Source organism: Zea mays, chromosome 1, assembly GCF_902167145.1.
Source record: "Zea mays cultivar B73 chromosome 1, Zm-B73-REFERENCE-NAM-5.0, whole genome shotgun sequence".
NCBI lineage: Eukaryota > Viridiplantae > Streptophyta > Magnoliopsida > Poales > Poaceae > Zea > Zea mays.
In genome coordinates, this window is record NC_050096.1 from 95,100,135 (window position 1) to 95,116,537 (window position 16,403).

Consider the following 16,403-nt stretch of genomic DNA (forward strand, 5'->3'; position numbering starts at 1 on the left):
CACACCATATCTCAACGGAACTAGCCGATCCCGGCGGCTACGATTTCGGTGGCCCGTTAAAGGAGACGGAGGGGATAGAGCTGACTATGGTGGCCCGCATGGCGGTGAACTAGAGAGCGGAGACGTGCGCCCCCGCGGAGACTGACGGCTGGGCCCACTTGGAAATGAGACCGTGCGCGGCCAACAAAGGGGGTGTGGGACTAACCTGTGGGTCCCCCATGTCGGCTCGGACGAGTGTGCGCTAGGGTGGGCTGCGTGGTGGTGAACATGGGTAAATGGGCCAGAAGGGGAGGAAACATCCCATGGCGCGCTGGTTTCCCCTTTTTTATCTTCTATTTTTTTGGATTTCAGATTTGAACTTCTTCCTAAATTTCAAAATCCAATATTTGAGTTTAAGTTTATGTTGGGGATTTCACATAGTAATCAAGTGCATAAAAAGTATTAACATGAAGGAGTATATTTATTCATGTATATTCTTTTCTTTCTCTTCTCTTTTCTTTTCTTATTCCTTAATTCAAATTCAAATTTTTAAACTTAAACTTGTCTCACAAGTTTGAATGCCAGTGCAAAAATACAAGAACTTTGAAATGTATATTTCCGTATTTATTTATTTGTTATTTGACTACCTTAATTCCATTAATTGAATATGCACGATGAAAAGAAAACCAAATAATCTCCAAAGATTCCTTAATTACCAAAACACTAACATATATATATATATATTTATTTATTTTATTAATTTTCTTTTATACCAATTTTGGGTTTTAAAAAACCCTAAACCTTGCTCCGGATCGCGGATCGTCCGGCTTCTGGCCGCGGACCGTTCACGCCTGTGCAGCGAGCACCGCCGCCGGTTCTCACGTATTGATTGGCGCCAAAAAGACACCAACAATACAATTATAATTTTAAATAAACACCCGTCATACAACCTATAGTTCAATTCTTTAATCACCTTGTTAAGAAGAAACATGTCTACACGGCTAGTCGGGTCACCGGCCGGTCCCAGGCTCTGAGGCTCCCATCAAGCAGAAAGCAGTGAGAAAGGGTGGCCTCAATAAAAAAAAAAGTGCAGCTTAAAAAGAAGCTGCTCACTCTCACAATCCCACTCACACTCGCTCTCTCACTGAAGTGAGGAAGAACAGAGAGAAGGGGAGGGAGATCGTAGCAGCGGCGCTGTTCGAGAGCTCGCCGATCTGCTGCGGGAATGGGGTGCACGGCGTCCAAGGTGGAGCAGGAGGACACGGTCCGGCGCTGCAAGGAGCGCCGCCGCCACATGAAGGACGCGGTAGCGGCGCGCCAGCTGCTGGCATCCGCGCACGCCGACTACCTCCGCTCTCTCCGCGTCACCGCCGCCGCGCTCTCGCGCTTCGCGAAGGGCCACCCCTCGCTCGCCGTTTCGCACCACACTACCCCCGTCCTCCTCTCCGCTGCCGCACCGCCGCCTGCCCCCAGCGCCGCCCGTGCGCTCCCCACACCGGCGCCGTCCACCGCCGCGTCGTCATCGCTCCCGCCTCCGACGCCGCTCGCCCAGCACCCACACCCGCCGCCGCAGCCGCCGGCGGCGATGGCGGCGCCGCAACCGGCGCCGGCGAGGGCACCGCGTCCGCGGCGGCTCAGGGTGCCCCACATCCTGTCGGACTCCAGCGTGGCCAGCCCCGCGCGGTCGTCGTTCCGCAAGCAGCCGCCGGTGGGCACGCCGTCCTCCTCGTCCGCGTGGGACTGGGAGAACTTCTACCCGCCGTCGCCGCCAGACTCCGAGTTCTTCGACCGCCGCAAGGCCGAGGTCGAGCATGCCAGCCGTCTCCGGGAGCTCGAGGAGGAGGAGAAGGCCCGGGCCTACCTCCAGCACCACACCCAGTACAACCTCAAGGAAGAAGACGAGGCCGCCGAAGACGACGACGGCGAGGTGGACCATGAACCGGAGGGGATGCATTGCGGCGGATGGGAGGACGACGAGCACTACGCGTCCACGACCACATCGGAGACCAGATCGGAGGATGAGGGCGAGATGGGGGACAGATCAGAATGCGGGTTCGCGGCCAGATCGGAGTGCGGGTTCGTGGCCAGATCGGAGTACGGCGGGACGGCACCGTCAGAGTACGCCGCCGTCCCATTGCCCCTGAGGAGGGATGAGAGGTCGGAGGCTGGCGACTCCTCCACGGTCACGGCGGCGACAGAGATGCGGATGGTGGTGCGCCATCGCACTCTCGAGGAAATCGTGGCGGCCATTGAGGAGTACTTTGTCAAGGCAGCCGACTCCGGCAACGATGTGTCCGAGCTCCTGGAGGCCAGCCGCGCACAACTCGACCGCAACTTCCGGCAGCTCAAAAGTATGAGAAAACCCAAACTATGACCCAGAAATGAAAATTTGCTGTTATGCCTTATGATTTAACTGAATATGCAATGACTTGTGATTTATGGTTTAACTGTTTTACTTTGATTTCTTCTTTTGCAGAGACGGTGTACCATTCCAACAGCGTGCTATCAGCATTGTCGTCGACATGGACATCAAAACCGCCATTGGCTGTACGATACAAGTTGGACACTAATGCACTGGAGATGGAGTCGACGGAAGGGAAGAGTCATGGATCCACTCTAGAGCGGCTTTTGGCTTGGGAGAAGAAGCTCTACGAGGAGGTCAAGGTAATTTTGTTCCTTTGTTGATGGTTACTTCATTACTTGGACATTTATGATTCTCATATTCAGCATTTGAGTAATGGAACAGCACCCAAGTTGAGATGTTGCTTGCTATGAAAATTTTCGGTTGTCGCAATCACTATTTGTCAGTGAAACATCTTGGGACTATTTAACTTGGCTCTCTTGGTTAATGATCCAACTTCATTAGCAATGCGAGCTCTATGAGCTCAGCTGCCACATTCTGCATCCACCTTTATTTTGCATGGAAACAATGGCATGCACATATGATGCTTCAATAAGATTGGCAAAGTCCGCATCTTTGCTCTTGAAAAGAGCGATGGCCCTGGCAGTCATTAGACTCTCACATGGTATTGTAGGCTATCAATCCGCCAAAGACCAAGGGCATGGCTGAAGCTAGTTTTGATCTTTTTGCTAAGAATTAGGTTATGCTACAAATGAACCTTACGAAAAGAATGACGAGAAATTTTATTTTCTATCGGATCGAGTGAATAGCTTCCATATTTGAACCTTTTTTCAGAAAATGTGAAAGGAGAATCTGATTCTGTTGCATAAAGTGTCTTTAGAGGTGCATTTTCTTACTTTGGAACAGCAAGAGTCTTTGCACAATAGTTTTAACTACTTTCAGGAAAGGTAGCAAGCACGAACACCTTGATACATTGCAATTGACTTCTTAACCACCACCTTCATATTCTGTTCCTTTTTTTTGCTCTATTTGTTTCTACAATACTCTTGTCCTTCATTTTTTTTTGTCTATGAAGGTATTGAATGAGCAAGCCCTCAAAAAGGCTAGTTTGAGAGGAGTCTAGAACTAGAAATAGAAATCAGGCTAAAATGCACATGATCCAAATAAGGAGAGGAAGCGGAGATCTTGAATCGAGAAAGTGGCTTTTTCTATCAGAAAATGAATCTGCTTTCTGATGGCCCATATAAAGTTGCAATGTATCTGCAATGAGTTCATCTACTCCGGGGTGTTCTCCGCACTTCTCAAGAAAGAAATAGTTGGAAATTCCCCGGATCGTCTGCGCTTGGCTTGGTATTCTTATACTGAATCGCTGTTGGATAAAAGAAAATGGTTAAGAATTGTCTTTTTTTAGGCATAATATATCCCTGTAATGCTGCCAAGATTAGATTTAGCATATCTTTGTCTTTACTATAACAAATTGATGGTACTGCCTTCTGCAGCTTTAAAGCTTCTTGCATTACATTACAATTTTTTGGATTGATGAATCCCTAAGGGCTTATTCAGTTACGTCTGGATCGAAGAGGATTGGAGGGGATTAAATCCCTCCTTAGTCAAAATTGAATAGAAGGGGATTTAATCTCCCTCAATCCCCTTCGATGATTTGATCCAGACGCGACCGAAAAAGGCCTAAGTGATGTAATGGATCTTCAGTGGAGACTGCTACTTGAAGTCCTTCTGTTCACTAAGCCGTTTCTTGAGATAGTATCTGACATATAGATCAATTTTAATTACTGCAGGCTAGAGAGAGTGTGAAGATTGAGCATGAGAAAAAGCTTTCTACTCTGCAGAGCCTGGAGTACAGAAGGAGGGATAGCGCAAAGCTGGACAAGACCAAGGCCTCCATAAACAGGCTGCAATCCCTGATCGTAGTTACGTCGCAGGCTGCCACAACCACATCATCAGCCATTGTTAGAGTCCGTGACAATGAGCTTGCACCACAGCTTGTCCAGCTCTGTTTTGCGTAAGCGTCTTATGTCCACTCCTACATCCCTAATTCCAGATCATGTGCTCTTGCTCTCCAAGCACTTAACTGATTTATGAATATTAACATACAGGCTACTGGGCATGTGGAGGTCAATGAACCATTTCCACGAGATACAAAACGAGATCGTTCAGCAAGTCCGCGGCCTGGTGGACAACTCCATGGCCGAGTCAACATCCGACCTCCATAGGCTTGCGACTCGTGATCTCGAGGCCGCTGTCGCGGCATGGCACTCGAACTTCAACCGTCTCATCAAGTACCAACGCGACTACATCCGCTCTCTGTACGGCTGGTTGAAGCTCACGCTCTGCCAGGTGGACAGCAGCGTGCCCCAGGAAGTCCATGCCTCGATGATCTCGCGCGAGCTCACCAGCTTCTGCGACGAGTGGAAGCAGGCGCTGGACCGCCTCCCGGACGCCGTCGCCTCGGAGGCGATCAAGAGCTTCGTGAACGTGGTCCACGTCATCTACACCAAGCAGGCCGAGGAGATGAAGATCAAGAAGCGGGCGGAGACGTACTCCAAGGAGCTGGAGAAGAAGGCCAACTCGCTCAGGTCCATCGAGAAGAAGTACTACCAGTCCTACTCCATGGTCGGCCTCGGCCTCCCCGGCAGCGGGCGCGATGGCATCGAAAGCCACGCTGCGTACGATGCCCGCGACCCTCTCGCGGAGAAGAAGACCGAGATCGCCCAGTGCCGCCGGAAGGTGGAGGACGAGATGACGAGGCACGCCAAGGCCGTCGAGGTCACGCGGTCCATGACGCTGAACAACATACAGACCGGCCTGCCGGGTATATTCCAAGCCATAGCTGGGTTCTCGGGGACAGTGGTCGAAGCTCTTGATGTGGTCTGCCGCCGAGCTGGGTCTGTGCGGTAGAAGAAGCTCTTTCCCATCAGGATTACCAAGAGACCATTTGCTGCCTCTCTCTCTCTCTCTCTCTTTCTGGGTGATTCAGTAGTTTATTTATATAGGGAAACTGCAATATATTATATATATAGCTCAAAGTAGAGTGGTCAAGTATAGAAGATGGTTCCCCGGATGTTTTGCCCTGTCACAGGATGGTTTCAGTTGTAGTTGTAGATAATGTGATTTTGCCCAGGATTTGTTGGTCTCCTTTTTCTGGGGCGAGTGCGAGGGGAGAGATTTATAATGTACAGACATTAAGGTTGCCTTGCACTCTAGCCTCATCATGATCAAGCCTGTGTTTCTGTTTAGCAAAAGCGCTGGTGTCCTACTTTCTTTATATATATATATATATATATATATATATATATATATATATATATATATATATATATATATATATATATATATATATATATATATATATATATATATATTATGTGCTACCTGAGTGGTCTTTGAAGTGGGTTCTACTGTTTCCTGTGGGTTGAAAATTCTAGGGTCTGAGCTCCGGACTGGGCTGCCGGCCTGTGCATCTGTCTCTGCCTGCCTGTCTGGAGGACTGAGGAGTGGCTGCATATGCGTTGGTCTCGTCCTGTTGTTCCCTGTTGGACCATACCATTTGTTCTCCGCCGTTGTCGCTGCCATGCTGCATTAGCTGTTCACGATGATCCAGGTGTGCAACGGCGCTCGTTTCGCTTGTTGGCTTTACGCGCCGATTCTACGGTTCTGTTTCGGGCCTCCCTGGAAATCTTCGAGTCCATGGAGCATCTTGCCGTGCCTTTTGGGTGTCTTTACTCTTCAGCGCTAATGCAGCCAAGTTTATATGCATTTTCATAGGCGATCAAGGGGCCAAGTTGTATGGCTTTGGTAGGCGATCAAGGGGCAGGCAGCCAGCTGGTGCGGCCATGCCCACACGGGAGGGGGGGTCCGCCACAGCACGGCCTTTCCCCACCGAATTGCAACTTCAGCAGCACGGAGGCGGTGGAGAAGAAGAAGAGCGGCAAAGCAAGGCTGGCATTCTTGGAGCTATCCGGCTGCTGGGCAAAGGCAGCCGTCCCTTTTGATGCGTGTCTCCGTGGCATGAAAATGTAGTTGGCATTGAGGCACCGACGGGGTCCAGGACATGATACGCATCGTTGGGATCCACAGCAGGACGGAGGTCGGGACTCGGGAGGAGGAAAAAAGCCAGGGTGCACGGCATGGACCCAACATGTGTGCTTGACACCTACCGCTCCAAGTTCGGTGGCTGGAATTTGAGAATGCTCTCTTAATCCTTTAGTAGTGATTTGGTGACCAAATAATCGAAAGGATTCATAGAATATGAATCTTTTTCCTATTTAAAATTAAATAGCAAGAGAATTTCTATCATATAGATCCCTTCTAATTCTCTAGTCACCAAACCAGTCTTAGAGGCTGGCCGAGCAAGGCTCCAGAATGCCAAGTGCTGAATTGCATAGAGAATCTGGGAACAGATAAAGTTTAACCAACTTCCTCTGCCTCTCATTATAAACCCCACTCTATAAACATTGTAGTTTATAGTGCAAAACATTGTTCTATACCACCTACAAGCTATACTAGTGAAAAAATCAATATTAGTAAAAAGTTACATATATTCTTATATATTGAGTATAAACGTCGTTACAAATCTCAGATTCAGAAACCCAACCCTCCTATCTGCAGTGAAGACACGAGAAAGATATAGGAGACTTATTTCTCTTTCCATGACAGCGTAAGCATAAAAAGACATGAGACATGGTGGAGGATCTCTTATTTTCTCTTGCTCTCTTTTGTAAGAGGTACATGTTTATTATATAAATATATAAAGTCTTTCGGGGTACATTGGTATTAGCTCATGTAACACTACAGAGCGTTTCTTAACACTCTCTCTCGACCGAATACCATGACTAACTAATACTCCCTCCGTTTCTTTTTATTAGTCGCTGGATAGTGCAAAATTGTACTATCCAGCGACTAATAAAAAGAAACGGAGGGAGTATTTCTTTAAAATTCCGAAAAACCTAGTGAAAAAACGGAGTGTACAATGCTTCTCCATATATTGCACTTATTGTCTCATTAAAACCATCTAGGAGAAACTTTTAAAAAAACTCACAATGAGAAAAATGGTTGTCTTCAGGACAATTATGACCTTAAGGGTTGATGGATACGATAAACTTAAGAAAAACTCATAATGAGACAAATGGTCGTGTCGGCGTTTCGAGACCGGGGGGTCCCTGGGCCGACGAGTGAATTGTCGTCGCGTGCCCCAGCCCAGATGGGTCGGCGCGAGACGGAGCGCGAAGGGGGGAAGGCAGCCGGAGGGAGACGGGCGTGAGAGGTGGAAATCCCGTGGCCTTCGTGTTTGTCCAGCGCCCAGGTCGGGTGCGCTTGCAGTAGGGGGTTACAAGCGTCCACGCGGGAGGGAGCGAGCGGCCTCACGCGAGCGCCTGTCCCGTCCTTTCCCCGCGCGGCCAACCCTCTGTAAGAGTGCCCTGGTCCTTCCTTTTATAGGCGCAAGGAGAGGATCTAGGTGTACAATGGGGGGTGTAGCAGTGTGCTAACGTGTCTAGCGGAGGAGAGCTAGCGCCCTAAGTACATGCCATCATGGCAGCCGGAGAGGTTTTGGCACCCAGTTCGTGTGGTGTCGTGGCCGTTGGAGGAGCGCTGGAGCCTGGTGGAAGGACATCTATCGGGGCTGTCGAGTCTTTGCTGACGTCCTCTTGCTTCCGTAAGGGGGCTGGGAGCCGCCGTCGTCATAGAGCGTGCGGAGCGGAGTTCGTCGTCTTCCGGGGCTGAGCCCGAGTCCGAGCCCTGGGGTCGGGCGGAGCGGAGATCGTCGTCTTCCGGGGCTGAGCCCGAGTCCGAGCCCTGGGGTCGGGCGAAGCGGAGTTTCCCATGGCGCTTAGGGCCGGACTTGGCTGCTGTCAGCCTCACTCTGCCGAGTGGCACAACAGTCGGTGCGGCGCAGGCGGCGCTGTCCTCTTGTCAGAGCGATAAGTGGAGCGGCGAAGTGACTGCGGTCACTTCGGCTCTGTCGACTGGAGGGCGCGCGTCAGGATAAAGGTGTCAGGCCACCTTTGCATTAAACGCCCCTGCGATTTGGTCGGTTGGCGTGACGATTTGGCCAAGGTTGCTTCTTGGTGAAGACTGGGCCTTGGGCGAGCCGAAGGTGTGTCCGTTGCTGGAGGGGGGCCTCGGGCGAGACGTAGATCCTCCGGGGTCGGCTGCCCTTGTCCGAGGCTGGGCTCGGGCGAGGCGTGACCGCGTCCCTCGAATGGACCGATCCTTGACTTAGTTGCACCCATCAGGCCTTTGCAGCTTTGTGCTGATGGGGGTTACCAGCTGAGATTTAGGAGCCTTGAGGGTACCCCTAATTATGGTCCCCGACAGTAGCCCCCGAGCCTCGGAGGGAGTGTTAACACTCGCTTGGAGGCTTTTGTCGCACTTTTTTGCAAGGGGACCAGCCTTTCTCGGTTGCGTTTTGTTCCGGTGGGTGCGCGCGAGCGCACCCGCCGGGTGTAGCCCCCGAGGCCTCGGAGGAGTGGTTTGACTCCTCCGAGGTCTTAATGCCTCGCGCAATGCTTCGGCTGGTCTGGTCGTTCCCTCATGCGAGCTGGCCGTAGCCCGGGTGCATGGTCGGGTCCCAAGTTCTCGGGCTGGTATGTTGACGCTGTCAACGGTTTGGCCGGAGCCGGGTTTGCGAGAGCAGCCCCCGAGCCTCTGCACAGGGCGAGAGGACGGTCAAGGACAGACTCGACTTTTTTACATACGCCCATGCGTCGCCTTTCCGCAAGGAGGAGGGGGGAAAGCGCCATGTTGCCCTCGGAGGGCGCCGAACATGGTGTCTCCGGTGAGCTGCTGGCGAGTAATCCGAGTGGACGCCCGTGCCCCATTTGTTAGGGGTCGGCTAGAGGCCCGGAGGCGCGCTCAAAAATACCTGTGGGTGATCTGCCAGACCCGGTACCCTGTTGACGGGGTCCGAGGGCTCGATGCCTCCCTCTGATGGGATTCCGTTACAAGATCGTTCCCGCTGGTCTCGGAAATGTCCTAGGGTACCTCGGGAGCGTAGCCCGAGCCTTGGTTATGTATCGAACGTACCTAGGGTCATCCCTCGCTCTGTGTCTGAGGCGGCTGTGAACCCTTCGAGGGCCAGCCTACGAACCCCTGATCAGTAGTGGGCGCGGAGCCCGAGTGGCCTGAGGCGGCCGTTGAACCCTTCCGAGGGGCCGGCCTTCGAACCTCTGACTAGTAGTGGGTGTGGAGCCCATGCGCTCTGAGGCAGCTGTTAAACCCCTCCGAGGGGCCAGCCTTTGAACCTCTGATCAGTAGGGAGGCTCAGAGCCTGTTTCCTTCACGGAGAAGGATCCTTTTCGGGGTATCCCCCTTTCCCGGTCCCTGTTGTAAGAGAGAGAAAGAGGAAAAGGAAAAGGATACGAAATCGAATGACGTGGCGTACCTTTTTTGATGTGGTCATTATGGCGAAGGCGAAGCGTCGCTTGCTTCTCCTGCCAGAGGCGCCGCCTGTCCCGCCGCGGAGTTAATGCGACGGGGCGAGTGGTTCGCGGGGCGGCCGTTGCGCGTGTGCGAGCCGTTCGAGGGACGGATCACGGGCGCGCCGTCTTCACGCCGTGAGAGAGGGTTCTCTCGCTGTCCCACGAGGTGACGTGAGCTTGGCTGACGACGTGTCCGCTGCTCCTGCCCGCCTGCCACCGCCATTACTGCCAGCCCCTTTTTGGCTGTATTGACCGTCGCGCCTGGCTGGCACTGCTGGGTCGTACACAAGGTTGCCTCGAGTCGCGGTACTGGTTCCGCAGTCGAGGAGGCGTGGTAGTGGTGCGAGTGGCGGTGCAGTCGCTTGCACGTAGCAACCGGCGCGCCGGTTGCATGACGCGTGGGCCTGGGCCTCCATGCTGGGTGCGTTGGAAGTCGAAGGGGCGCGCCCACTTGGCGCGGTTGCATGCCGCCTGCACGGCTGTCCGCCCTTTCACCCGCTGGTCTGGGCGAAAGTGGAGGGACGCTTGTAACCGCTGGGCGGTTGCATGCACCGCGCGCGGCGGTTTGGCTTCTTCTGCCCTGGGCCAGCTTGCATGACGCGTGGGACCCAGCCCCCGCGCCATAAGGGGAGGACCTTGGAGCGTGTTGGAGAAGACTCAGCCCACGACGGCTGGGGACACAAGTAGGGAGAGTCGCCTTTAAAAGGAGGGCGGCCCCCTTGAAAGGCGACCATGTCTTCGGGCTCCCTTATGCATCGTGTCTTTCCACCTTCCGAGCCCCCGGATGGGGAACACCCGCAATCCTTCCGCCTTGTCGTTGGAGGAACGCAACTTCGTGGAAGTTGGTACCTTTCAGCCATCGTTTGGCTTCAAGGATTTTCATCACGCGGCCCGGCTGCATCCCCTCGCCGGTGGTCACCCGAGACGGTGACCACCAGCCCCTGGATGGGGAGAAGCAAGCCGGGCTGCGATCTTGGTCCTGCCCTCAGCTTCAATGATGTTCATCATCCTTGCTGGGGCGGAGAGCAAGGCGAGCCGGGGCTCTACCTCCCGCACGGGTCGGCTGGCCACCTCCTCTTCCAGCTTCTGGTGGTGGAAACCATCCTCCAGCTCTGCGGAGGAGGCGTCCTCCAGCCATGCCGGGGGAGGCGGACTGTTGCTGCCCAGCTAGGATGCAACATTTCGTCCTCTTCCTCGCTTGCGTGGCAAGGACGGGAGCGAGGACCTGCCGGTGCGCTTTGGAGCAGCCCGCTCTTTGGCTTTGATGTCTGGTTCACGTCCCTTGAGCGGGGACGCGAACGAGAGCCTTCCGGTGGCCGCGTCCGTCCTGGGACCATAGCTGCTGCTGCAGAGGTCGCTGGCGAGTCGTCCGGAACTTGTCGCCCCGCAGGCTCCCCGGTGTGGAGGTTGTTCATACCCGCGGGGACGGAACCGGAGTTCCGTTTGTAATGGCACCTTGAATGCCAGTCTTTTGGTCATTGTGGCTGTCGGGGCCTGAACATGTATGTATTTTTGGCGCGGAGCCGTGTTTTTTCCTCATTTTCGAGCACTAAGACTCGCCTGTTGGTTATCTGAACCGCTTCACCAAGCGTGAGTCGCCCGTGCAAAGGTGACGAGTGAGGTATCCGTATCCCGGAGGCGTAGGAGTCCCTCGGCTGGGTCGGCCTTGCTGTCCGAGGCTTCTCTTGCTTAGTTAAAGGAACCCCTCGGCCGCTCTTCGATGAGCCGAAGCCAGGGGTAGCGGTGTCAGCACGGACAGAGGCAGAGTTGGCTCGAAAAGAAGACTTGGTCGGCCAGAGCCTGGCCGGGTCGTCCACTGGCGGGACCAACGCCGGAATTGAGTTGCCGAGGCCTCGGGCCGGGCTGATGTCTTCGGGGGACAGCTGGCCGAGGCCTCGGGGTGACCGGTCGAGCCGTCTGCTCGAGCCGGATTCCTGGAGAAGACCCTGGCGGCGATGGCCTGGGCGTGGTGATGACGTCGTCCTTCAGAGTGGAGATTCTCCGACTGCTTCGCCGTCCGAGGCTAGGTCGGACCTCGCCGAAGGTGTAGTTGACGCCGAGGGTGCTGCTGCTCCCTTCAACTGTCAAGATCCGAGCCTGCAGGATCGGATTATCTTGTAGCGTGTGCTTTCTGCGGCCGCCGAGGCCCAAACACACCATCGTCGTGTTGTAAAGTTGCACTTCTTTTCCTCTTGTTTCGAGTATCTGGACTTTTTCGTCGGTAACAAAATTGTCTGTGCGAGCGAGAGTTGCTTTTCACGGAAGGTGATGAGTGAGGTATCTGTATCCCGGAGGCGTAGGAATCCCTCGGCTCGGTCGGCCTTGCCGCTTACGCGCACTCTTGCCCGTCCATAGGGTTCTGTCGAGAAGGCCCGAAGAATCGCTTCGGCAGAGGAGCTTTCGAGCGTGAAGACTTGTCCAGTCCGCGGAATCACTTATCCGAACGCGAGTTACTTATCGCAGAAGGTGATGAGTGAGGTATCCGTATCCCGGAGGCGTAGGAGTCCCTCGGCTCGGTCAGCCTTGGCTGCTTACGTGTACTCCGTCGTTTTTAGGATCCACTTTTGAAGTAGTCGAAAAGCACGAAAGACATTCTGGCAGAAAGGATCTTTTTTTCGAGGAAAATTTCAACGCAGAGGGGGTTCCCCCCTTTTAGCCCCCGAGGGAGGGTCGGGCTTTGCCGAGGCAAGGCTGACCCTTCCTTGATGACTAAACTTTGCGTGGGAACGAGGTATACGAACAACTTGAAAGCATCTTAAGGGTAGAAGCGACGTAGCTGTTGGATGTTCCAAGCGTTGCTGTAGACCTCGCCTTGACTGTTGGCCAGCTTGTACGTTCCGGGCTTCAGAACTTTGGCGATGACGAACGGCCCTTCCCAGGGAGGCGTGAGCTTGTGCCACCCTCGGGCGTCTTGTCGCAGCCGAAGCACCAGGTCGCCCACCTGGAGGTCTCGGGACCGAACCCCTCGGGTGTGGTAGCGTCGCAGAGACTGCTGGTACCGCGCCGAGTGTAGTAAGGCCATGTCCCGAGCCTCTTCCAGCTGGTTCAGCGAGTCTTCTCGATTAGCTTGGTTGCTTTGGTCGGCGTAGGCCCTCGTCCTCGGGGAACCGTATTCTAAGTCTGTGGGCAGGATGGCCTCAGCCCCATAGACTAGAAAGAACGGCGTGAAGCCCGTGGCTCGGCTCGGCGTTGTCCTCAGACTCCAGACCACCGAGGGGAGTTCCTTCATCCATCGCTTGCCGAACTTGTTGAGGTCATTGTAGATCCGAGGCTTGAGTCCTTGTAGAATCATGCCGTTGGCACACTCTACTTGCCCATTCGTCATGGGGTGAGCCACGGCGGCCCAGTCCACCCGGATGTGGTGATCCTCGCAGAAGTCCAGGAACTTTCTGCCGGTGAACTGGGTGCCGTTGTCGGTGATGATGGAGTTCGGGACCACAAAGCGATGGATGATGTTGGTGAAGAACGCCACCGCCTGTTCGGACCTGATGCTGTTTAGGGGTCGGACCTCGATCCACTTGGAGAATTTGTCGATGGCGACCAACAGGTGCGTGTAGCCCCCGGGTGCCTTCTACAAGGGGCCGACGAGGTCCAGACCCCACACAGCAAAAGGTCAGGTGATGGGTATCGTCTGCAAGGCCTGAGCGGGCAGGTGGGTCTGCCTTGCGTAGAACTGACACCCTTCGCAGGTGCGGACAATTCTAGTGGCGTCGGCCACCGCCGTCGGCTAGTAGAAACCTTGTCGGAAGGCGTTTCCAACAAGGGCTCGAGGTGCTGCGTGATGGACGCAAGCCCCCGAGTGTATCTCTTGTAGGAGCTCCTGGCCTTCGGCGATGGAAATGCATCGCTGGAGGATGCCTGAGGGGCTGCGGTGGTAGAGTTCCTTCCCGTCCCCCAGCAAGACAAACGACTTGGCGCACCGCGCCAACCGCCGAGCTTCGGCTCGGTCGAGGGGTAGCTCTCCTCGGTGGAGATATTGCAGGTACGGGGTCTGCCAGTTTCGATTAGGCGTGACCCCTCTTCGCTCCTCCTCGATGCATAGTGCCTCACCCTCAGGGGCCGAGGGTACCTCGGGCCGAACCGAGGGTGTCTCGGACCGAGCCGAGGGTACCTCAGGTTGGGCCGAGGGTGCCTCGGGCCGAGCCGAGGGTGCCTCAGGCTCGGCCGAGGCCTTCTCGGGCTCGGGCGTGTCGTCGGTCTTGACGGAGGGTTGATGCAGGTCTCGGGAGAAGACGTCTGGGGGAACCGTTGTTCGCCCCGAGGCTATTTTAGCCAGCTCGTCCGTAGTCTCGTTGTAGCGTCGGGCGATGTGGTTGAGCTCGAGCCCGTAGAACTTGTCTTCCAGGCGCCGAACCTCATCGCAGTAGGCTTCCATCTTCGGGTCGCGGCAGTGGGAGTTCTTCATGACTTGGTCGATGACGAGCTGCGAGTCGCCGTGAGCGTCGAGGCGTCGGACCCCTAGCTCGATGGCGATGCGCAACCCGTTGACCAGAGCCTCGTACTCAGCCACATTGTTGGACGCCGGGAAATGGAGGCGTAGCACGTAGCGTAGGTGCTTTCCGAGGGGCGAGATGAAGAGCAGGCCTGCGCCTGCTCCTGTCTTCATCAACGACCCGTCGAAGAACATGGTCCAGAGTTCCGGTTGGATCGGAACTGTTGGGAGCTGGGTGTCGACCCATTCAGCCACGAAGTCCGCCAAGACCTGGGCCTCGGATTCGGCGAGGGCCTCGGCGTACTCCACGCACTCCACATCGCATTCGAATGCGTGTCGGTACGTGGGGCCGACGGTGATGACCCCGTTGGGGCCCAACATCTTGAGCTTGAGGTAGGTGTAGTTGGGGATGGCCATCAACTTCGCGTAGCATGGCCTCCCCAGTACTGCGTGGTAGGTTCCTCGGAACCCGACCACCTCGAACGTGAGGGTCTCCCTTCGGAAGTTGGAGGGCATCCCAAAGCAGATGGGAAGATCGAGTTGTCCGAGGGGCTGGACGCGCTTCTCGGGGATGATCCCGTGGAAAGGCGCAGCGCCTGCCCGGACCGAGGACAGATCCACACGCAGGAGCCCGAGGGTCTCGGTGTAAATGATGTTGAGGCTGCTGCCTCCGTCCATGAGGACCTTGGTGAGCCTGACGTCGCCGATGACGGGGTCGACAACGAGCGGGTATTTCCCCGGGCTCGGCACACGGTCGAGATGGTCGGCTTGGTCGAAGGTGATGGGCTTGTCGGACCAGTCTAGGTAGACTGGCGCTGCCACCTTTACCGAGCAGACCTCCCGACGCTCTTGCTTGCGGTGCCGAGCCGAGGCGTTCGCCGCTTGCCCACCATAGATCATGAAGCAGTCGCGGACCTCGGGGAACTCTCCTGCCTGGTGATCTTCCTTCTTGTCGTCGTCGCGAGCCCTGCCACCCTCCGCGGGTGGCCCGACCCTGTGGAAGTGGCGCCGAAGCATGGCGTACTCCTCAAGGGTGCGCTTGACGGGCCCCTGATGATAGGGGCATGACTCCTTGAGCATCTTGTCGAAGAGGTTGGCACCTCCGGGGGGTTTCCGAGGGTTCTTGTACTCGGCGGCGGCGACAAGGTCGGCGTCGGCGGCGTCGCGTTTCGCTTGCGACTTCTTCTCGCCTTTCTTCTTGGCACCGCGCTGAGTTGACGCCTTGGGGGCATCTTCCGGTGGGCGGCCCTGGGGCTGCTTGTCCTTCTGGAAGATAGCCTCAACCGCCTCCTGGCCAGAGGTGAACTTGGTGGCGATGTCCATCAGCTCGCTCGCCCTGGTGGGGGTCTTGCGACCCAGCTTGCTCACCAGGTCGCGGCAGGTGGTGCCGGCGAGGAACGCGCCGATGACATCCGAATCGGTGATGTTGGGCAGCTCGGTGCGTTGCTTCGAGAATCGCCGGATGTAGTCCCGGAGAGACTCTCCCGGCTGCTGTCGACAGCTTCGGAGATCCTAGGAGTTTCCAGGGCGCACGTACGTGCCCTGGAAATTGCCGGCGAAGGCTTGGATCAGGTCGTCCCAGTTGGAGATTTGCCCCGGAGGCAGGTGCTCCAACCAAGCGCGAGCGGTGTCGGAGAGGAACAGGGGGAGGTTGCGGATGATGAGGTTGTCATCGTCCGTTCCACCCAGTTGGCAGGCCAGCCGGTAGTCCGCGAGCCACAGTTCCGGTCTCGTCTCCCCCGAGTACTTTGTGATAGTAGCCGGGGTTTGGAACCGGGTCGGGAACGGCGCCCGTCGTATGGCGCGGCTGAAAGCCTGCGGACCGGTTGGTTCGGGCGAGGGACTCCGATCTTCCCCGCTATCGTAGCGTCCCCCACGCCTGGGGTGGTAGCCTCGGCGCACCCTCTCGTCGAGGTGGGCCCGACGGTTGTGGTGATGGTGCTCGTTGCCGAGGCGACCCGGGGCCGCAGGCGCTGTGTTGCGCGTGCGCCTGGTGTGGACCGAGGCTTCCCGCATGAATCGGGAAGTCGCGGCGTGATGTTCCGAGGGGTACCCCTGCCTTCGGGAGGCGGAGCTTTCGGCCCGTCGGACCGCGGCGCCCTCCAGGAGATTCTTGAGCTCTCCCTGAATTCGCCGCCCCTCGGTGGTTGATGGCTCCGGCATCACGCGGAGGAGCATTGCCGCTGCAGCCAGG

At 55.7% G+C, this 16,403-nt stretch overlaps 1 protein-coding gene across 1 annotated transcript; it reads left to right on the forward strand.

The window, feature by feature from the left end:
* Positions 1-1,044: 1,044 nt before the first annotated feature.
* LOC100381684 (uncharacterized) lies at positions 1,045-5,578 on the forward strand. The gene is made up of 4 exons (XM_008645250.4): positions 1,045-2,330; positions 2,456-2,643; positions 4,138-4,361; positions 4,456-5,578. Exons 1-4 carry the CDS (start codon positions 1,205-1,207, stop codon positions 5,255-5,257), a joined length of 2,340 nt encoding a protein of 779 aa, XP_008643472.1. The 5' UTR covers positions 1,045-1,204; the 3' UTR covers positions 5,258-5,578.
* Positions 5,579-16,403: the final 10,825 nt, after the last annotated feature.

Bases quoted from the DNA above. Each gene is read 5' to 3' on its own strand.
- LOC100381684 (XM_008645250.4), top strand. From the start codon at position 1,205: ATGGGGTGCACGGCGTCCAAGGTGGAGCAGGAGGACACGGTCCGGCGC. The intron at 2,644-4,137 runs GTAATTTTGTTC...TAATTACTGCAG, and splicing joins AGCTCTACGAGGAGGTCAAG to GCTAGAGAGAGTGTGAAGAT. The intron at 4,362-4,455 runs GTAAGCGTCTTA...ATTAACATACAG, and splicing joins CTTGTCCAGCTCTGTTTTGC to GCTACTGGGCATGTGGAGGT.